This window comes from Ranitomeya imitator, chromosome 2 (genome assembly GCF_032444005.1).
Source record: "Ranitomeya imitator isolate aRanImi1 chromosome 2, aRanImi1.pri, whole genome shotgun sequence".
Taxonomy (NCBI): domain Eukaryota; kingdom Metazoa; phylum Chordata; class Amphibia; order Anura; family Dendrobatidae; genus Ranitomeya; species Ranitomeya imitator.
This window is the reverse complement of record NC_091283.1, coordinates 387,128,103-387,151,210: the sequence shown is the minus strand read 5'-3', so window position 1 is coordinate 387,151,210 and position 23,108 is coordinate 387,128,103. Positions and strand designations below refer to the sequence as shown.

The following is a 23,108-nucleotide window of genomic DNA, read 5'->3' as shown; positions in this document are numbered from 1 at the left end:
CAGGAGCGATTTCTCATAAACCAATGCTGATATGGAGTTAAACAGTTATTCTCATTGAGATAATCCAGAATAACATCCCTCAGAAACCCTTCAAATATTTTACCAACAATAGAGGTTAGACTTACTGGCCTATAATTTCCAGGTTCACTTTTAGAGCCCTTTTTGAATATTGGCACCACATTTGCTATGCGCCAGTCCAGCGGAACAGACCCCGTCGCTATAGAGTCCCTAAAAATAAGAAATAATGGTTTATCTATTACATTACTTAGTTCTCTCAGTACTCGTGGGTGTATGCCATCCGGACCCGGAGATTTATCTATTTTGATCTTATTTAGCCGGTTTCGCACCTCTTCTTGGGTTAGATTGGAGACCCTTAATATAGGGTTTTCATTGTTTCTTGGGATTTCACCTAGCATTTCATTTTCCACCGTGAATACCGTGGAGAAGAAGGTGTTTAATATGTTAGCTTTTTCCTCGTCATCTACAACCATTCTTTCCTCACTATTTTTTAAGGGGCCTACATTTTCAGTTTTTATTCTTTTACTATTGATATAGTTGATTCTGAATATAGAGAGCTACTCTCAAGTATTTCCGATATTCCTGATGTATTGGTATATGGTAGTATGCATCCTTTAAGTCTATTACTGCCATGAAGCAGTATTGGAAGAGAAGTTTTATGGTCGTGTTTATAGACTCCATCTTGAAAGAGTAGTTCTCTATAGATTGGTTGAGCTTCCTTAGATTTATAATAGTTCTCCAAGAACCATCCGGTTTTTGGATCAAGAAGAGGGGGGAGTAAAACCCGTCTCCCTCTTCCTGAACCGGGACCTCCTGAAGAACCTTTTTGTGGATAAGTCCCAAGACCTCGGTTTCTAGGGCAGATTGTTCCTGCTGGGACTTCCTTCGGGGAGTTATTATAAAGTTTCGTCTGGGTGGACAGACAAATTTTATTTTTAGGCCGTCTTTGATAATGTTCATGACCCAGGTACTGGGGGAGATATTTACCCAGGCCGGAAAGAAGAGGGAGCGTCTTCCTCCCACTTCTGCCGTAACGTCATTGGGGGGATTTTTTTGCCGATGTAGAGGGCCCTTTAAACATATAGCCCGAGCCTCTCTTATCCCTAAAGTCAAAATTTTTTCTCTCCCCTGGGGGGGCGACCTCTGTTATCTTCTCCTCCGAAAAAAAGTTTTTTTTAGAATCTTTAGGGATGTTGGGAAAAACTTTCTTTTTATCTCCTGCATGTTCCAGGATCTCTTCAAGTTTTTTCCAAAAGAGAAGTTGGCCGTCACATGGAATAGAGCACAGCTTGTGTTTAGATGGCAAATCCCCCGGACAACCTTTGAGCCAAAGGGCTCTTCTTGCCGCATTGGACAAGCCCGCTGCTCTTGCCGTTAGTCTTGCGGAATCCGCAGAAGTGTCTGCCAAAAAAGCTGCTGCTCCTTGCACTAAAGATATATTTGCAAGGATGTCAGTTCTGGGTACTTTGTCTCTTAGCTGATCCTCTATTTGTTGTAGCCAGACTATTAGAGCACGGGCCGTACATGTTCCAGCAATTGCTGGCTTTAGACCCCCCGCTGAGGCTTCCCAGATGTGTCTCAGAAAACTATCTGCTTTTTTGTCAAGCGGGTCTTTGAGAACACCAGAGTCTTCTAACGGAAGGGATGATCTTTTTAAACATTTGGCTACTGCCCCGTCAATTTTAGGGATCTTCTCCCAGAACTCAGAGTCTTTATCCTCAAAAGGATATCTCCTTTTGGATGAAGAGGGCAAAGAACCCATTTTTTTCAGGTTTTTTCCACTCTTTCTCAATTAATGCTTTTATTTTCGCATTAACCGGAAACGTGCGTTTCCTTTTCTCTTCTAAGCCACCAAACATGACATCTTCTAGTGACCTAGGTGTCTTCTCCTCTTTAAGACCCATTGCAGATCTAACTGCTTTAACCAATTTATCTACGTCCTCAGTTGGAAAACATGGACGACCTGAATCACTGTTGGAGGAGGAATCTGAAGACTGGACAGAGGCCGAGGAGGTAGAGGGAGACCGGGATGTTTTATGACTCCCCTGTCTCTGAGAAGCATCTGACTCTGTAGACGCCTTACGGCTTCTCCTTCTCGGTTCATTAAGGGCCAATTTCAAGGAGTCTTTTATTTCAGCCTGTGTTATGGCTTTAAGGCTAGTGGCGAAATTAGGGGTCTCTTCTTGTATAGCTTTACTAATGCAGTCAGCACAGAGATCCTTCTGCCACTGAACTGCAAGCGGGTCTTTACAAAGGGCACACTCTCGGTTCTTTGTTTTACCACCAGCTTTCCTGGACCCCTAGTGATCAAAACCGACAAAAATGGACCCTGTTACCATAAGGGTGACATTCACGTAGATCACTCACCACCACCGACAATCAAGGGTATCGATTTTGGAGGCTGGACAGATGCACGTGAAGCGTCCCTCCTGGACGCCGACGAATCTTGCCGGACAGGACGACTGCTGTTCCTACCACTTGAGCGGCTGCTCCTGTGCTGGTGGCTCGGCAAGGCATCTGGTGAGAGCTCCTGCTGCTGCTGTGAAGGCGGCTGCTGCTGCTGCTCCTGTTGTCCCACTTCCATGGTGAAGTTTTTGGACATGAGCGCGTCTTCTGTGGTCCAGCACCCTTTTATGGGGGGACCACTGCACTCCCCGCCTCCTTCGGTGCCCAATAGTGACCCCTCCCTCTCTCTGCCGTGCCGCCGGAGTTCCCTTTCACCGGCCGGCGTTTCTTCATGGGCGCCGCCATCTTGGATCCGGCGCCCGCCCCCGACGTCACGCGGGCACGCCCACTCCCAGCGTGCCTTGCGCGTGACGTCAGACGAGCGACCCGGAAGCGGCCACCGCACCTGGACGCCGGCAGAGAGGGGAGGGCGGCGTGGCAGCCATGGAAAGGAACCCGGCCCTCTGACCATGCTGCCAAAACGCCCGCTCAGACGCAGAGACCCGGAGGACCCGCGGACGGTGCATCCAGGACCCGAACTCCAACGCACAGGCGCTGCCTGTTCTTCCACGCCGGGACGGGACCTGGGTAAGTGGAATCACCGCAGTGTTCAGCACAAGGGTCCCTGTCAGGACAGGAAACCCAACTGAAGCGACAGAGAGGTACCGCCCTTTTATTTTCAGTAGGGTTTCCTGTCCTGATTGGGCGGATCCCCTCTGTCAGGTGTGCCATCATGGGGGAAGGGAAAAAGAGGATTTGTAGCAGAAGGGAGTGGTCCACAGTGTCGAAGGCAGAAGACAGGCCCAGGAGAAGGAGGACAGAGTAGTGTCGCTTGCTCCTGGTAGTTAGTAGGTCATTGGTGACTTTAGTTAGGGCAGTTTCAGTTGAGTGATGGGAACGGAGGCCAGATTGTAACCGATCAAAGAGGGAGCAGGAGGAGAGGTGGGAGGACAGTTCAAGATGGACGTGTTGCTCCAGCAATTTGGAGGCATAAGGGAAAAGAGATATCGGGCGATAGCTAGACAGAGAGGATGGGTTGAGGGAGGGCTTTTTGAGGATGGGTGTGATCTTGGCATATTTGAGGAATGAGGGGAAGACACCTGTTGTGAGTGAGTGGTTGAAGAGGTGCGTTAGGGTTGGGATGAAGACCGTGGAAAGGTTAGGGATGAGGTGAGACGGGAGCGGGTCGAGCATGCAGGTGGTGAAGTGTGATCTTGACTGGATGGTGGGAGAGCTGATCTTCTGTCATGGTAATTTTTTTTGTTTATGTTGCCATTTTCTGAAGTCTTTAACTTTTTATTTTTCCGTTGATTGGGAGGGTCTCTTTTGTACCAAGCTGACTATTTTATTAATACCATTTTGGAATAGATAAAATATTTGATTGCTTCTTATTGCATTTTGTTGCAGAGTTGTGGTGAACGAAAAAGCACAATTCTGATGTTTCAACAGCACTCTGTAGTAATACATTGGTTCCAGGACAAGGGAGGGGGATGGGCATGTGGAATGGCACAACCGGTTTGTGCACTTTAAATGCCGCTCTCAAAGTTTCACAGCAGTATTTAAGATAGCAGCAGGTAGAGGCACTCACTGAGTAGGGCGGGCTCAGCCTCTATGTCCACTCCATACATCTGCTCCTGACTTGCACTATACACATACACTGGATGTAGGGAAGGGATTATTTATCTGTAAAACATTTCAAGAGGATGGCTTTTCCCCCTGTGAATTCTTTGATGACTAATAAGAGTTGATTTTGATGCAAAACACTTCCCACACTCTGAACATGAAAATGGCTTCTCACCTGTGTGAGTTCTCAGATGTCTAAGAAGTGTTGATTTGTCTGCAAAATATTTCCCACATTCTGAACATGAAAATGGCTTCTCCCCTGTGTGAATTCTCTGATGTTTAACAAGATCGGATTTTGTAGAACAACAATTCCCACATTCTGAACATGAAAATGGCTTCTCCCCTGTGTGAATTCTATGATGTTCAACAAGATATGATTTCTTTGTAAAACTTTTATCACATTCTGAACATGAAAATGGCTTCTCCCCAGTATGAATTCTATGATGTGCAACAAGATATGATTTCTGTGTAAAACTTTTCCCACATTCTGAACATGAAAATGGCTTCTCCCCTGTGTGAACTGTCTGATGTCTAGCAAGAGCTGATTTGTCTGGAAAATATTTCCCGCATACTGAACATGAAAATGTCTTCTTTTTCAAGTGTGTTCTTTGACATCTACAATCCCTTTTGTCATATTTATATTGCTTATCAGTCTGTGATGATTCAGTAGATAGAACCTCTTCAAAAGGATCAAATGATAAATCTTTAGTGTGAAGGACTGAGGGTATATCTGATATAACAGCATGGCCTTCATTTATATCTGAATTGATATCACGATCATTTGCTTTAAAATCTGGAAAAAAAAAAAAAGAATTACATTTTTTCAAAAACACTTGTTTGAAAATATATTTTTTTAACTCAAATGTTTTTTATTAAATATAAGAGTACAATAAAACATTTCACATTAAGGTATACATTTCCATTTTTCCCACTCTTAACCCGCCCTTACCCATCCCGCCCCCCTCCTTCCCTTTTAGACAGCTCACGCCTTCCTCTTAACATATCCTGTAGTATTATATATGTTATCCATATACAATAGCCTCCCCTAGCCTAGATCCAGCCAGGGCATCCACAATTTATCAAACAGGCCCATCTTCCCTCTTTTCTGATATACACCCTTTTCCAGGGTAATGACCTGCTTCACATATTTAAGATATTCTCCCCTCGAGGGAGGTTCCTCTTTGATCCAATTTTTGGCTATGACCTTTCGAGCTATGTATAGTAGTCTAGCGATTGCTATTTTCAGCTTGTTATCCACAGTTATCACTTCCACGTACCCCAGCACGCACATCAAAGGTTCTCTTGGAATTACACATCTGTATGCCCCTTCTATCCGGCTTACAACCACCAACCAAAAAGCAGTCAATCTCGGACACGACCATAACATATGAAACATTCCAGCACTATCATTCCTACGTCTAGGGCATTCCGAGTCAGAGCTCAGCCCAGCTCTATACAGGACATCCGGGGATCTATACACTCTGTGTACAATATAAAGCTGGGAGAGCCTATACGGCTCATTCAGTGATAGTTTCGGTATCCATTCTAATACAGACTCCCACGTTTCATCCTCTAAACGACCCAGCTCTCTTTCCCAATTAGCCCTCGCACCAATCAGATATTCTAATAGGTGAGTGTGAAGCAGATCCTTATATGAAGATGAAATAGCACCCCTCATTGTCCCCACTCCACAGATGTAGTCTAATACTAAGTCATTTTGAATTTGGAAACAATACCCCTCATTCTGGGCCACAAATGCATGCCGTACTTGTGCATATTGGAACCCCCCAGATGCCTTAAGACCATATTCCGACTGTAGCTGGGAAAAGGATTTTAACTCCCGTCGCTCTAAAATCTGACAGGCATTCTTTGAAAATACATTAACTCAAAAATATATTACTAGATATTTTATAGCATAAGAAAGAATGTCTACAGTTTGTACTGCGCACATTGCAACCTCAGAGAGGAAGAGGTCTTGAACTGTAGTGCAACCTATTGGAAGTAGCAGTCCTAAAGGTCAATATTGACTCTTTGACAAGCCTTGCTACTGAAGAAAGCCATATCAGAATCTCTATTTGCAGACATGTTTCAAGATGTTGCCCCTCCTTAGTGCAAATAAGAAGTCTGATTTAGCTCTATGAGAAAACAGACTGTAGTCTAAGGCAGACCTGTGCAAGATGCGGCCCGCGGGCCGCATCCAGCCTGCCTGATGATTTTAAACGGCCCGCCAGCTGTCACTTCTGACAGCCGCCCCCGGCACCGCTCGGCCAGCCGCTTCTGAGGAGGACCGCTGGTGGCTGGAGTGAAGGCCCCGAGCTCATACGCATCGGCTCTGTACATCACGTGCAATGTGAGCAGCAGAGCCGGGTTGATCACCTGTTTATTGGTGGCGGCGGCCATCTTCCCGAGGCCGCGTGTGTGCAGATGGAGAGCTCTGCTTCACGGGGCTTCAGGAAAATGGCCGCGGGAGGCCGCACATGCGCAGATGGAGATCGCGGCGGCCATTTTCCTGAAGCCGAGTTTGCAGATTTAGAAATCGGCTTCAGGAAAATGGCCGCCGCGATCTCCATCTGCACATGTGCGGCCATTTTCCTTAAGCCCCGTGAAGCAGAGCACTCCATCTGCGCACGCGCGGCCTCGGGAAGATGGCCGCCGCCACCGATATTCAACCCGGCTCTGCTGCTCACATTGCATTCCAGGACGCTGCGTCACCTCACCGGTGGAAGGTACCCTGCGCACGCCATACCGCACCTCTGCCGTCGGCACACCACTGCTGCAACCCCCCATGGACACCAGGCCGTGGCGTCGCCCACCTAAGCAGGAAGGGACCTTGCTCAGGTGCACGCCACACCGCATCACCCCACCTCTGCCGACACCAAAATCTTTTTTTCTGCAATTTGCACCCCAAATATGGGGTGTGTCTTATAGTCCGAAAAATACGGTAATTATATTAGTGCGGTCCTCTAAAACCATCCCAATTTCTCATGCAGCCCCATGGCAAAATTAATTGCCCACCCCTGGTCTAAGGGGTAACATCTCTTCTTGTGGAAAGTGAGATGCCTGACATGCCCAGAGTAAAGAGACTTATAAGCTATGCAATGCTCCTCGGGGAAATTAAATATGCAAATTGTTCCTACAGAAAGGAAAAGGACTTGACCTCTAGTACCACCTATTATAAGTAGCTATTCTAAAAGTCATAATCGATCCTTTAACGAGCCTTGCCACATGACTTAGGATAAAGGCCAAATCAGAATCTCTATCCAGTCAGAGGCTTCTCATACATCCAAATCATATCTCCTGCTTTGCACTGGGGAGTGGCAACACCCGAAACACATTTCTGCAAATAGAGATTATGGTTGGGCTTTTATTCCAAGTCATGTGGCTTGGCTCGCTTTAAAAAATGATTGATACTGATATAAAAGCATGTTGCCATGTGAGGTATCTCCATAGTGTATTTACGGAAGAGCAAATAAGGGAAAACAGAGCTACCTGGTGGTCACGTAAGGGCTCTTATTCCTGTGGCACTTAGAAATGTTATTTATGCAAACTGTTGAAAAACACAATCCGAAACTAGACGCATGTTCACTGCGTCTAAATTGATGCCATCTATTGAACGCAGGTGAATCCGTTTGTGTTCACTGAACCATGCGGATTCACCTCGTTCAATACATTCTACAGGTGAAATTTATCTTGTGGAGACACGTGGCTGTTCCTGAAAAAGAAGTTATATACTACGAAACGCGTTGAAATAAACCACCACCTTACTGTACCATACTGGGATATTTGTCTCCATTATGTCGGCAGTGTGGAATATTGTCCACTAACTCCCTTTACAGTCTGATGCTGGTGAATGACACACTCCCAATATACATAGCTGCCAAGTCCATGGCCTTTTTCTTGTTAGATATTATGAATTTGCTAAGAGCCGATGCTCTTCTTCCACTATTGATCAGTCCCCCCATCAGTTTCCATGCTGCCTCTTCCACTTGCCGTGTGTGGAGGATGAAGAAGAAGGACAAGTACAACCCAAAGAACACTGTCCCAACCGTAAAGAATGGTGGGGGAAACATCATAATTTAGGGGTGCTTTTCTGCCATGGGGACTGGACGACTGCACTGTATGAAAGGGAGGATGGCTAGGGTCATGCCTCGCAAGATTTTGTCCAGCAACCTTCTTCTCTCAGCATTGAAGATGAGTCGTGGCTGGGTCTCCCTGCATTACAATAATATAATAAAGTGATGTGTGCACGACTATAGAAGGTGCCAGAGTAGGTTCCCACACCATAAATATATTAAAAACTCGGCACTCAACTTGATGTGATCGATAAAAGGATTTAATGCTGTTCACGGAGTAGTAAACAGAAAACGTTTCGGTGAAAATTAGACCTTCATCAGTTATCGTTCACTTTACTTCAAAATGTTCAGAACGACAAGAGTGCTAACTCAGTAGACAACTAGATAAAAAATGTGTGTCGATAGGTAATGTCCCTTTAAATGGGGATGGTAGTGCCTGCATCAATGTGGTGGATCTCAGATATGGTGCACAGCTTGTGGTGCAAGACGCGGTATCCATCGCTAGTCCCTGCATTACAATGACCTGAAACACACAGGCAGGGCAACAAAGGGGTGGCTGCATAACAAGCATTTCAAAATCCTGCAGTGGCCTAGACAGTCTCCAGACCTGAACCCAATAGAAAATCTTTGGAGGGAGCTGAAACTCAATGTTGTCCAGCAACAGCCCCGAAACTTGAAAGAGAAAGTCTGTATGGAGGAGTGGGCTATAATCCCTGCTGCAGTGTGTGCAAACTTGGCCAAGAACAAGAAAAGTATGACCTCTGTAATTGCAAACAAAGGTTTCTGTACCAAATATTAAGTTCTGTTTTTCTATTGTATCAAATACTTATTTCTTGTAATAAAATGCATATACTTCTCTCGCCTCCTTCCCTCCCCCTTCCGAGTTTTGGTTTATTTTACTTTTTAATCAATGCAATTTTAACTGTAATAGATATTTTGCTACCATCATCTCATAACAGCATACCATGAATATGATAGTAGGCTTTGGTTAATCTTTACCATTAGAATGTATGCTTCAGGCAATATTTGCATTGATGTATGTAAAAGATTATTTTTTTTATTCAATAAATATAAGGTTTTAAAAAATGCTAATTAATTATGTAAAATCATACAATGTGATTTTCTGGATTTTTTTAGATTCTGTCTCTCACAGGTGAAGTGTACCTAAGATAAAAATTACAGACCTCTCCATTTTTTGTAGGAGGTGAAAACTTGCAAAATCGGCAGTGTATCAAATACTTATTTTTCCCACTGTATCTGTATGGCCAGAAGAGAAAGTACAGAGATCGGCACTGTATTTTCTACATGGAAAAAAATATTTCTGTCTTTAAAGGGAACCTGTCACCACATCTGTCACATATTAAGTAACCTATACTAGCCATAGCAGAGTGGTATAAGAGAATAGTGAATAATAGTATAAATGTAAACCACCAATCTAGCAAACAGTGATAAGGAGAGCTATACATGAATACTAGAAAAACTGAAAGAAAAAGCTGTGAGAAACAAAAATGTGTTTGCAAACACACAAATTAAATTTCTATGATTCTGTGTTAGTTACTTGTCTCACACTGATAACACTGCCTTTCAATTAAAATAACCTCTAGAGGCAGAGTTTTCTTCCAGGCAACATCCTACCCAGAGTCTGGAAGAGCTCACCTATATAAAGTGATAAAAGATGATTTCTCAACAACAAGGCATCATATAGGATGCAAACAAGTATCACTTTCTTTAGCATTCAACTTTATAGCCTGTATGCCCATATTAATAGTTTAGGTATGTCAAATGTGGTGACAGATTCACTTTAAATTCCACATCACAATACTTTTCACAAGCAAACCCTAAGGCTGTGTGCACACGTTGCGTTTTTTTCGCGTTTTTTTTCGCAGTTTTTCCCGATAAAAACGATATAAAACCGCATACAATAAGCATCCCATCATTTAGAATGAATTCTGCATGTTTTGTGCACATGATGCGTTTTTTTCCGCAAAAAAAACGCGTCGTGGTAAAAACGGCAGCATGTTCATTAATTTTCCGTTTTTTTGCGGATTTCCCACTCCAAAATGCATTGGGAAGTGTCCGGAAAAAAAAGCGGCAAAAACGCGGCAAAACTGCGGCAAAAACGCATGCGGTTTTCTGGCGGATTTCTTGCAGAAAATGTCCGGAATTCTCAGGAATTTTCTGCGAGAAATCCTGAACGTGTGCACATAGCCTAAAAAAATTCAACACCTAATTATACGGGCCTGTGATTGAGGAGAACCTGTGACTTCTCGGCATTTAGTGGTTACCACTCACCTGTGCAGTTATCTGTAGGAATCTCCTCTTTACACCGCTCATCACCTCTCACATATGTCTCCGCAATATTAATATGGGGCAGATCTTTACCCTGAAACAAATAAGTCACAGACAGATGAAGTTGTTTGAAGAACAAAAAAGATCATAAATGAACATGACAAAACTGAAGTAACAGCAGTAGTTATTACTTGGCTCCAGGTCTCCTGTTTAAATTCATCACAATTTCTGGTTGGCACTCAACAATAGTTAGAAGACTTTGGTGTTCTGTAGTAGTGGATGTCCCTCAAAATAATAGTGCAAAATACCATGGCATGCCACTTAGGCAATTTAAAGATTTGTTGACAATTTAGCATATGGAAATTGTCAGCCCCTGTATTTCCTATGAACCATAGCAAATAGGCCGTGATCAGGTCAGGGACAGGCCAAATCTGTGTCCATCTATTTCTTTCCAAATCCTGTATAAATCCAACCTGTAGGCTCATAATTATAATGAACAGTCTCCATGATCAGAAAATAGTGAGAAGATCCAGACAACATCTAATGTCTATGATCAGCTTTATTCTCTCATCTCCACCAAGTATAAAGCAAGTTAGATGTGCTAAGTTCTTACAGCTTCTACAAATTCTCCAACCATCTTGAAATGTTGACAACTGAGAGGATGGATACATGGATTCAACTTGTACCAAATTGTGACCTGCCGATTACCATGGTGCAACAGCAAGCTGGATTCATGGAAAACTAATCAGTTAATTATCTGCTGCACTCCAGGGTCTGTGGTCTAATTTTTTATATAGGAAACTATAAACTTTAGAAGGGGCTGCTGAATCAAAGACAGTCCACGTATAATGCTGGCTGATAACACAAGACCGAACACCTTTCTACCCATCACACGTGAGATTTCATGACACCTTCTCTCCATCTACCTGATGATCCTGAGGATCAGTGGAATCTTCTTTACAGTCTTGTGGTGGAAGTTGAGGACGTGGACATCTCTCTGGTGTTGTCCTCTTACTGGATAGAACTGGAGGGAACACATAGAGGGACTGAATTCATTCTTTACATACAGATAATTATAGGCCGTGTACATTTAGTCTCGTCTATTACCTGGTGATGTGAGGGGCTGGGATATCTCCATCATGAAGTCCTTGTACTGATTTTTGTTTCCTTCTAAATACTCCCACTCCTCCATGGAGAAATAGATGGTAACATCCTGACACCTTATAGGAACCTGACACATACAACGATACCGTCATCCCCCCGATCCCTTCATAGCATTACTGTATAATGTCCCAGCATTCCCAGCAGTGTCACCTCTCCAGTCAGCAGCTCAATCATCTTGTAGGTGAGTTCTAGGATCTTCTCGTCATTGATGTCCTCATGTATCAGGGGGTGAGGTGGAGGCCCCGTGATTGGGCTCAGGGGACTTCCCCACCCCTCAGACACAGGGGCCTGACAGCGCTCACTAGAGGTCTTCTTCACTACTGTGTAATCCTGGTTATGGAGAGACACATTAATAAATCTCACTACAGACATTTCCAGAGTCCTCACCTCTCCAGTTCTGTCCATCTGTTATTCCCATAGATAAGAATGATGTAATGTGACGTCATCAGAATCTCTCACCTCTCCAGTAATCCGGAAAAGGATCTCTAGGGTGAGGTGTAATATTCTCTCCATCATCTTGTCCTTATTGCTATACATATTCAACGGGTCTATTAGTACAATTCTCTGGAAGATCTCAACTGAGACGATCCGATATTGCAGGGACCTGAAGGGGGAAAAGATGAGATGTAATAAAGATCCCATGTAATAATACATTTAGTGGAGATAATAGGGAGAAACATTTGCTGAGACGTAACGTTTAGATCATGGATCACAAACTCGCAGCCCCTAAGGCTGCTTCATGTGGCCCGCAGGCACTTTAGACCCATTGACGTTACCGGTCCTGTTCAGTCATGGCAGTGATTTTTTTCAATTGAATGTGCTCTCTACACAGAAATATCAATGCCAATCAGAGGCCAGAAGCTGACATTTGCGTGCCAGCGCATGATGTCATTGGTGTTCCTCTGTCTCCTTAGCGCACCTCTCTATTCTCTTCAGCATTTCTCTCTGCCCAAGGGATTTTCTTCAGTGTTCTCAGCGCTCCTCTCTGCTTTCAGGCTGTCTTCTCAGTGATGTTCTCTTTCCACAGGCTGTCTCCTCAGTGCTTCCCTCTGCCCTCAGGCCACCTCTTCAGCTCTCCTCTCAGGCCACCTCCTCAATGCTCCTGTCTGCCCTCAGGCCACGTCCTCAGCGCTCCTCTTTGCCCTCAGGCCACCTCATCAGTGCTTCTCTTTGCCCACAGGACACTCCTCACCGCTTCTTTTTGCCCTCAGGCCACCTCCTCAGCGCTCCTCTTTGCCCTCAGGCCACCTCTTCAGCGCTCCTATCTGCCCTCAGGCCATCTCCACAGTGCTCCTATTTGTCCTTGGGCTTCTCAGCTTTCTTCTAAGCCCAAGGGCAGTTTTCTCATGGTCTTCAGTGTCCTTCTCTGCTCATGTACTGTATCCTCAGCACTTTTCTCTGACACCACACTGTCTCCTCGGCTTTCCTCTCTGCTCTTGGCCTGTTTCCTTAGCGTTCTTCTGAGCCCTTCGACTGTGTCCTCAATGTTCCTCTCTGTCCACAGGCTGTCTCCTCAGCCTTGGCAAGGGTGTTGTAGTTCAATCCTGTAATTGAGCCAGAAGCCAAAACACCCTTCTTGATCACTGTCCATCTTGTAAGCCACAGACCACTGTAGACCTGCAGTTTACAAGATGTCAACAAACTCATGCTGGCGGCGCAAAGATGTCATTGCATAGCGCCTCCTCTGCTGGAGGTGAGTATAAGAATGGGGGTACAGGGCTTATATTTAAAGCACCACTCCAGAACTGAAAAATAACACTGGAGTGCTGCTTTAAGAACCCATGGGAGAACTATAACTTCCAGCATGTCCTGCAGATCCAACGGTATGCTGGGAGTTATAGTTCACCACAGGAGTGGCAGAGTGCTTTATTGTGTGTTGTAAAGACTAACCTTTTAATTGTGGCAGCCAGCCACTCTATGGTGAGGTAAAAAGCTGGAGCATTCCATGACTGCACAAACAGAGCCCTCCCTCTTGTTGCCTCTCCACAGCACAGGTCATAAGAGGCAGAAGCTGTGCTGTCAGTTATGCAGCTGTCTCCTCGGGCCCCTGCTGCCGCCTCCTCCACTCCACACACAGATCTCCCCAGCTGCTGCAGGAATCCAGCGCTGGGGAAACCATGTGTGTCCCCTGCTTAAGTGAAGGATTATTCTCATTTGCTGCTCCCCCTCACTGCTCAGCTGACAGGTGGGCGGGGATGCGGCTAATGGATATTCACTGCACTTTAATCATCGGGACCATGTGTGCTGATTCCTGCAGCCAGGCAGGGGCGGGGACATTTTTCTGCCTCCTGCATGGGATACCAGTGCGATCCCACTCACTGCTGCCCCCTCCCCATGTTACATCCCTACCATAAGACGCACCCACACTTTCCTGCCAAATTTGGAGGAAAAAAAGTGCGTCTTATGGTCGGAAAAATATGGTACTTTCGACTGTAGCTGCAACCAGGGCTGTGAAGTCAGAATCGTGGAGTCGGAGGCCATTTTGGTGGAGCCGGAGTCTGTACAAAATGGACCGACTCCGATTCCTAAAATACATAATAAATTGGGTACAGTATATCAATGCAGTTTGTGAGGAATATTTTTTTCATAAGAATTTGGGAAAGTTATGAAATGTCCTATAAATATCTGTCCTATTTCTGATCTGAGGTTTAAACTTAAAGGGAACCTGTCACCCCCAAAATCAAAAGTGAGCCAAGCCCACCGGCATCAGGGGCTTATCTACAACATTCTGGGCAGTCCTATGGGCGTCGCAGTCCGGTCCGGGGCCTCCCATCTTCATAGTATGACGTCCTCTTCTGGTTTTCACCCTGCGGCTGCGGCGTACTTTGTCTGCCCTGTTGAGGGCAGGGCAAAGTACTGCAGTGCGCAGGCGCCGGGCCTCTCTGACCTTTCCCGGCACCTGCGCACTGCAGTACTTTGCTCTGCCCTCAACAGGGCAGACAAACTACGCCTGCGCCGGAGCCACAGCGTGAAGACAAGAAGAGGACGTTATCATAAGAAGATGGGAGGCCACGGACCAGACCGCAACGCCCACCGGACCGCAGCGGAACAGCCCTGGGTGAGTATAATCTAACCTCTTTTTCTCATCTTTCAGGATACATCGGGGACTTATCTACAGCATTACAGAATGCCCCTGATGCTGGTTGGCTTAGCTCACCTTCGATTTTAGGGGTGACAGGTTCCCTTTAATTGTATTATTTTGTATCTGCCTTTCACCTGTCCTGAATTTCACTTCATTCCCTGCACCTTCATTCCCATTTACCTGCGGCTCTACCTAACTTGACAGCTCCCTGTGCTGTATTTTCTAACCTCACAGCAAGCAGTGTGCTCATCTGTGGAAAGCAGCACAATCACTGCACTGTACATATATACATATCGCATTTTTAGGACTATAAGACGCACTTTTTTCCTCCCAAAATGTGGAGGAAAATGGAGGGGAGGGAAGGTGTCTTCGGCTGGATTTAAGTTTTGTTATAGGCAGTCCATTAGACGGACTGCGCTACACCGCGGCATAACGCGGTGTAACGCAGTCCGTTAACACTGCCATTAAGCCTTATTTCGGACGCATCGCTAGCGCATGCACAAAATGTGTGTGCTCTAGCGATGTGCCGTCATTGAGTGATGGACCCTGGGACGCGGGCTGCAGCGTTTCCGGGTCCATCACCGCTAGCGCAGATAGAGCATCTGCTAGCTGAGCGTCTGCTAGCTCTATCTGCGCTAGCGCGATCACATTTCGGCACTTGCGTTAACGCAGCCCGTTTAACGCATGTGTTGAATGGGCTGCTTTAACGCAATGTGAACTTAGCCTTATCGTACAGATGTACCTGCTCTGGTTGTGGTGGGGAGGTGGGCGAGTGTCAGCGCTGGAGAAGTGGGTCACAGGACACAGGAGTCTACGGTTGTGGCTAACTCGTGTTCCCGCTACTAAAAAGAAATTAATATTCACTGCATTCCATGCCCAAGGGTGAGGAGGGCAGTGAATATTCATTTCTCTTTAGTCACGGACACGCTGTTAGCCGCAGCCACCAGCTTTCAGCAACTGCTAGGCCTTTGAATGTGTCTGCTACTTAAAGCAATGAATTTTCACTGCTCTCTACTCCCTTAGGCGTAGAATGCAGTGAATCTTCATTCCCTTTAGTAGCATCACACATGAATGGCCAGCAGCTGCAGGAATCTGGCGGCTGCAGTTACACTGTTTCTCTCTATTAAAATACAGTGAATACTTACTGCTCTCCAAGCATATAGTCTATGTCCCTGCCATGCGCTGCTTACAAGCATAAAACAGCGGCTGGCATTGGAACTAGACACTGCGAGAGAGCGCAGAATGGTAAGTATAATGCTTTATGTTTTTTATTTTGTGTTTTTCTGATGGGCATGGGGCCATGCATGCCAGGATGGGGATGAGGGCCAATCATAACAGGATAAGGATGAGGCCATGCATACCAGGAGGGAGATGGGGGTCCCTGCATGTGGGAAAAGGTTGAAAAGTTCCAGGAAGCCAAATACTTTCGCAAGGCACTGTATATACCACATAAAACACCTCAGCTGCTGCAGAGCCTCAGTCTATGGTGATGTATATACATATATACCACATAATACACCTCAGCTACTGCAGAACTTCAGTCTATAGTGATGGATGAGGAAGGAAGGGATGAGGGAGAGATGAGGGAGGAAGGGAGGGATGAGTGAGGGAGGGAGAGAGGAAGGGATAAGTGAGAGAGGGAGGAAAGGATGAGTGAGGGAGGGAGAGAGAGAGGAAGGGATGAGTGACAGAGAGAGGAATGGATGAGTAAGGAAGGGAGGAAGGGTGGGATGAGTGAGGAAGGCAAAGAGGGAGTGAGGGATGAGTGAGGGGGGGAGTGGGGGATGAGTGAGGGAGTGGGGGATGAGCGAGGGAGTGGGGGATGAGCGAGGGAGTGGGGGATGAGCGAGGGAGTGGGGGATGAGTGAGGGAGTGGGGGATGAGCGAGGGAGTGGGGGATGAGCGAGGGAGTGGGGGATGAGCGAGGGAGTGGGGGATGAGTGAGGGATAAGGAAGGGAAAGATGGGTGAGGGATTGGATGGATGAGGGATGGAGTACGAGCTCGGGGGAGGGTCTGGTAGAGGCTGAGGTCTGTTGTGATATTACTGACCAGTCCTCTGCCAGACAGGAAAACGCTAGTCGGGGAGTGAGCAGACCTTCCAGAATCAGGAGACAGCTGCTCACCAAACTAAGCGTGATACCTAGGACACCATGCAGAATGCTCACAGGGAGTATATTACACACTGACAGCATTCTGCAGCCTAGATGCACACACAAAATATATAGCAAGCCCGGACAACTCCTTTAACATCAGTGTTTGTAAACCATAACCAGGGATGGGTGAAAAATGCAGAAGTGGTGAAGTGTTTCTATTATACTTTTTCCCCTAATTGTTCCACCCATGATTTTGACTTCCAAATATTGATATAATATACTGAACATGTGAACATGGCCTTAGGCCGGTTTCACACGTCAGTGGCTCCGTTACGTGAGGTGACAGTTTCCTCATGTACCGGAGACACTGACTCACGTAGACACATTAAAATCAATGTGTCTCTGCACATGTCAGCGTGTTTTCACGGACCGTGTGTCCGTTTGAAAAACACGGAGACATGTCAGTGTTCGTGGGAGCGCACGGATCACACGGACCCATTAAAGTCAATGGGTCCGTGTAAAACACGTACCGCACACGGATGTTGTCCGTGTGCAGTCCGTGTGCCGTGCAGGAGACCGCTCTACTATAAGCGCTGTCCCCCCCACGTGTGGTGCTGAAGCCGGAATTCATCCCTTCTTCCCAGCAGCGTTTGCTGGAAAGAAGGAATGAATAATCTTTTCTTTTATTTTTAATATAAAGTTGCCGGTAATCTGGCCCCCTCCCACCCCCTGTGCGGCCGCCCGCTGGCATTAAAATACTTACCCAGCTCCCTCGGCGCCTCCATCCTCTCAGCATCGCTGCTTGTCCTGTATGAGCGGTCACGTGGTGCCGCACATTACAGTGATGAATATGCGGCTCCACCTCCCATTGGGGTCTATGGGACGGCGGAGAGCCGAGCGCAGCTCTGATTGCTGACAATGCAGAAGGCGACTTATAAGGAGACGATGAGGGAATCGCTGATGTTTCCTGTCCCCAGAGAAGGAATAAACCTCATTAATAATTTATATGTTCCCAGAACCTTCTATTGAATCCGACCCATAAATATCCCACATACGGCGACATCAGCGGGAAATAACAGAAGCTCTGGCTCCAGAGAAGGAGAAGAAACGGCCGTCAGTAAGTTATATGGGAGCGAGACTAGGAATGTCACCAGCACTGAGGGGGTTAATGTCCCCTGCCTCCGCCCAGTAATGGGGAATCTCCAGCACCTACCTCCACCTGCAGAGCCGCACACCACATATATGGCTGTTCTGTGTGCACAGGACCTGTGATGAGGTCACAGGAGGGGAGGAGTCAGGGGTCACATGATCAGGGGCCTCAGTGTGTGCAGGACTCTGCTGTGCTGGTTGTCATGGTGCTGGATGAGGGGAAGTTTAACCCCTTAATTACCGCCAATACGTCTTTTAACTGACCTGAGATATAAGAGAATAGCCTCCTCATACAGGTGACAATCCAGCAGCTGTCGGCTGTACACCAGAGGTGTCAAACTGCATTCCTCGAGGGCCGCAAACCGTGCGTGTTTTCAAGATTTCCTTGTATTGCACAAGGTGCTGGAATCATTCTCTGCAGGTGATTAAATTATCACCTGTGCAATGCAAGGAAATCCGGAAAACATGACCTGTTTGCAGCCCTCGAGGAATGCAGTTTGACACTCCTGCTGTACACTATAGCTGACAACTTGCTGTATCAGCCACCATCATGGTTTGCACCGTCCAAATCTGTTTAACCCCTTAGATGCTGCTGTCAATAGTGACTACATCATTATAAATGGTTAACAGAGTGTGGGGGCTTCCTCTTTATCCGAATTGGTGCCCTCAGATCATGATTGTATGGTCCTGATGTTTGCCATGGCAGTGTGTGTATGAGGTGTACGGAGCGGAGCTGTGTGTGTACGAGGTGTACGGAGCGGAGCCGTGTGTGTACGAGGTGTACGGAGCGGAGTCGTGTGTACGGAGCGGAGCCGTGTGTTTACGAGGTGTATAGAGCAGAGCCGTGTGTACGGAGCGGAGCCGTGTGTGTACGATGTTTGCCATGGCAGTGTGTGTATGAGGTGTACGGAGCAGAGCTGTGTATGTCCGAGGTGTACGGAGCGGAGCCGTGTGTGTACGAGGTGTACGGAGCGGAGTCGTGTGTACGGAGCGGAGCCGTGTGTGTACGAGGTGTACGGAGCGGAGCCATGTGTGTACGAGGTGTACAGAGCGGAGTCGTGTGTACGGAGCGGAGCCGTGTGTTTACGAGGTGTACGGAGCGGAGCTGTGTGTGTATGAGGTGTATGGAGCGGAGCTGTGTGTGTAAGAAGTGTACAGAGCGGAGCTGTGTGTGTACGAGGTGTACGGAGCGGAGCTGTGTGTGTACGAGGTGTACGGAGCGGAGCTGTGTGTGTACGAGGTGTACGGAGCGGAGCCGTGTGTACGAGGTGTACGGAGCGGAGCTGTGTGTGTACGAGGTGTATGGAGCGGAGCCGTGTGTACGAGGTGTATGGAGCGGAGCCGTGTGTACGAGGTGTACGGAGCGGAGCTGTGTGTGTACGAGGTGTACGGAGCGGAGCTGTGTGTGTACGAGGTGTACGGAGCAGAGCTGTGTGTGTATGAGGTGTACGGAGCAGAGCCGTTTGTACGAGGTGTACGAAGAGAAGCCGTGTGTGTATGAGGTGTACGGGGCGGAGCTGTGTGTGTACGAGGTGTACGGAGAGGAGCCGTGTGTGTACGAGGTGTACAGAGCGGAGCTGTGTGTGTACGAGGTGTACGGAGAGGAGCCGTGTGTGTACGAGGTGTACGGAGCAGAGCCGTGTGTGTACGAGGTGTATGGAGCGGAGCCGCGTGTGTACTACGTGTACGGAGCAAAGCTGTGCATGCACGAGGTGTACGGTGCGGAGCTGTATGTCTATGACGTACGGAGCGGAGCCACGTGTACACATTGTGATTTTTCAGCCCAGATTAGGCAGGCAATCTTTAGAAGGTTCAGGCAGTACTGGATGCGCTGAGGAAGGCAGGTTTATCATAAACCCAAAGAAGTGCACCAGGGGGAAGAAGATGTGAAATACTTGGGTTATTTAGTCGGAAGAGGCAAAAGTGGCACGTAAATAAAGAGGCAATCCAGAATTGGCCAGAACCGGTCTGAAAAGCAGGTTAGGGCGTTTTTGGGAATTGTGGGATATTATTGTCGATTTATCCAAAATGTCACCATAATAGCCGCCTGCCTGACTGGTCCTCTGAAGCGGAGATGGTGTTCCAGGAGTTGAAAATCGCTCTATGCAAACAGCTGGTCTTGGTCGCACAAGACTTCACTAAGGGTATGTTTCCACACTCAGGATTTGATCAGGATTTGACGCAGGTAAAATCTGCACCTGAGGTCACTGGCAGGTCACCTGCGTTTTTCATTCGTTTTTTGACGCGTTTTTCATGCGTTTATTTCATGCGGATTTGTGTGTGTTTTTGTAAGCTCAATAAAGATATTTTAAAAAATGGTGATGTCATTTCCTGTCCAACCTCTTCATTTACATACTCCATTGAAGAATAATGTTTACACACACAGAAAGATGATAGATATGGGATAGATAGATCTATCGTATCTATTGTATCTATCGTATCTATTAACTATCTATCGTATCTATTAACTATCTATCTATAAATATATCTATCGATAGATATATCGATAGATGATAGATAAATAGATAGATAATACCAACCCCGATGTTTAGTACTGTATATATATGTACCTATAGATCTATCTATATATATAATCGTCTAAGGGGTACTTCCATCTGTCTGTCTGTAACAAAAATCCCGCGTCGCTGATTGGTCGCGGCCGGCAGGTGTGTTATATTCTACGTGGGCTGTGCTATATAGTACATGGGCTGTGTTATATACTGCCTGGCTGCTATATACTACGTGGTCTGTGTTATATACTACATGGCCTGTGTTATATACTACGTGGGCTGTGCTATATATTACGCGGGCTGTGTTATATACTATGTGGCCTGTGTTATATATTGCGTGGGCTGTGCTATATATTATGTGGCTGTCTGTGTAATATACTACGTGGCTGTGTTATATACTACGTGGCTGTGTTATATACTACGTGGCTGTCTGTTATATACGATGTGGCTGTGTTATATACTACGTGGCTGTGTTATATACTACGTGGCTGTCTGTTATATACTATGTGGCTGTGTTATATACTACGTGGCTGTGTTATATACTATGTGGCTGTGCTATATACTACGTGGCTGTGCTAAGCGCGACGTACATACATACATACATATTCTAGAATACCCGATGCGTTCGAATCGGGCCACCATCTAGTATATATATAATCGTCTAAGGGTCTGTTTGTCCTTAATGGAAATCCCGCATCGCTGATTGGTCATGGGTGGCTGGCGCGACCAATCAGCGACAGGTGCAGTCCGGCCACGAATTGGCGCGGGATTTAAACCATGCGATAATGCAGCGGGATTTAAACACCGCTTCGTAAATAAACTACATACATATTCTAGAATACCCGATGTGTTAGAATCGGGCCACCATCTAGTAGATATGTAATAGCAAGGCCGGTGTTTATTAATGAAAATTCAATTAAAAAAAACGGGAAAAAGTGGCGTAGGCTCCTGCGCAATTTTCTGCACCAGAGGGGGAAAGCCGACGGCCAAGGACCAATATTTGTAGCCTGGAAAGGGGGTAATACCCATGGCCCCTCTCTAGGCTATGAATATCAGCCCGCAGCTGTCTGCGTAGCCTTTACTGGCAGGGGCTGGCTGGCAAAATTTAGCCTGGGGGGCAAACACACAGCAGTGGCCCATGAGTAGCGGCCCATCCTTAAAGGGGTTGTCAGATCTTATGCTACATGTCTACAGTCACTATGTGTGAATCCTCATATCATGCTCACTGTGCGCTGTGAAGATTCTCTGGTGTCGGCACCGGGAACAGATGGTCTTGTGACCGCAAGTAATCAATCTATATATTCCGAGCCACATTCCGACTAGACTGTTTCTGGCCTTGTTCAATACAGTTGCATTAGGCCATGCAAGTCTAGTTGGCATGTGACCACATGTATGCAGATCACAAACTTGCAGTCACAAACCCGCCGAATAACCACAGCTCTGCGAGCAATGTGAGGATTCACAAGTCTGCATTCACATAGAATGACCCACACACACGCACAGCCCCACTGTATAATGACACACACGCACAGTCCCACTGTATAATGACAGGCACACGCACAGCCCCACTGTTTAATGACACACACACACCACAGTCCTTGTATCTGCGCTAGCAGTAAAACACTTTGTCCAATACTCCCTTCCCTCCTCTCTCGTTGTCAGGCCATGTAATCTTCAGCTCATATGTGGATCACTGCTCACCATTCCCGCTGTCCGCCGCCCATACAGTACCTCCATAATGACACCATAGAGTACCTCCGTAACACCACCATGCAGTGCCTTCATAACACCACCAAACAGTCCCTCCATAACAGTACCATACACTACCTCCATAACAGCACCATACACTACCTCCATAACACCACAATACAGTCCCTCCATAACACCATCATACGGTCTCTCCATAACAGCACCATACACTACCTCCATAACACCACAATACAGTCCCTCCATAACACCACCATACGGTCCCTCCATAACACCACCATACGGTCCCTCCATAACACCATACAATACCTCCATTACAGCACCATACTGTTATGAAAGGTAATTCAGTACCACAATGGACATAGAAGTCAGAGCACATACAGTGACCTGACAATAACCCAAAAACATAGAACGAGCTCTGAGACGTGGGAACTCTGCTGACCGCAATCCCTAATCCTCTCCAACCACACTAAAGGCAGCCGTGGATTGCGCCTAACGCTCCCTATGCAACTCGGCACGGCCTGAGAAACTAGCTAGCCTGAAGATAGAAAATAAGCCTACCTTGCCTCAGAGAAATACCCCAAAGGAAAAGGCAGCCCCCACATATAATGACTGTGAGTTAAGATGAAAAGACAAACGTAGAGATGAAATAGATTTAGCAAAGTGAGGCCCAACTTTCTGAACAGAGCGAGGATAGGAAAGGTAACTTTGCGGTCAACACAAAACCCTACAAAAACCACGCAAAGGGGGCAAAAAGACCCTCCGTACCGAACTAACGGCACGGAGGTACACCCTCTGCGTCCCAGAGCTTCCAGCAAGCAGAAAAAAACAAATTGACAAGCTGGACAGAAAAAAAAACAGCAAACAAATAGCAAAGAGGAACTTAGCTATGCAGAGCAGCAGGCCACAGGAACGATCCAGGAGGAAACAGGTCCAATACTAGAACATTGACTG

The 23,108-nt window shown here is 46.6% G+C and overlaps 1 protein-coding gene and 1 pseudogene across 1 annotated transcript; both read right to left on the bottom strand.

The window, feature by feature from the left end:
• Positions 1 to 18,026, bottom strand: part of LOC138664127 (zinc finger protein 585A-like) — a 153,288-nt pseudogene extending 135,262 nt beyond the window's left edge.
• On the bottom strand, positions 3,182 to 12,212 carry LOC138664119 (oocyte zinc finger protein XlCOF7.1-like). The gene is made up of 5 exons (XM_069750551.1): positions 11,763 to 12,212; positions 11,556 to 11,679; positions 11,375 to 11,472; positions 10,452 to 10,542; positions 3,182 to 4,879 (listed from the first exon to the last, which is right to left on the bottom strand). The coding sequence occupies exons 1-5, from the start codon at positions 12,015 to 12,017 to the stop codon at positions 4,143 to 4,145; spliced, it is 1,305 nt and encodes a 434-aa protein (XP_069606652.1). The 5' UTR covers positions 12,018 to 12,212; the 3' UTR covers positions 3,182 to 4,142.
• Positions 18,027 to 23,108: the final 5,082 nt, after the last annotated feature.

What these genes read in the sequence shown, in the direction of transcription:
- LOC138664119 (XM_069750551.1), bottom strand. Translation starts at nt 12,017, where the DNA reads ATGGACAGAACTGGAGAGGTGAGGACTCTGGAAATGTCTGTAGTGAGA. An exon ending in TTGAGCTGCTGACTGGAGAG is followed by an intron (nt 11,680 to 11,762) that starts GTGACACTGCTG and finishes TGTATGTGTCAG; the next exon opens with GTTCCTATAAGGTGTCAGGA. An exon ending in CTGATCCTCAGGATCATCAG is followed by an intron (nt 10,543 to 11,374) that starts GTAGATGGAGAG and finishes TATTTGTTTCAG; the next exon opens with GGTAAAGATCTGCCCCATAT.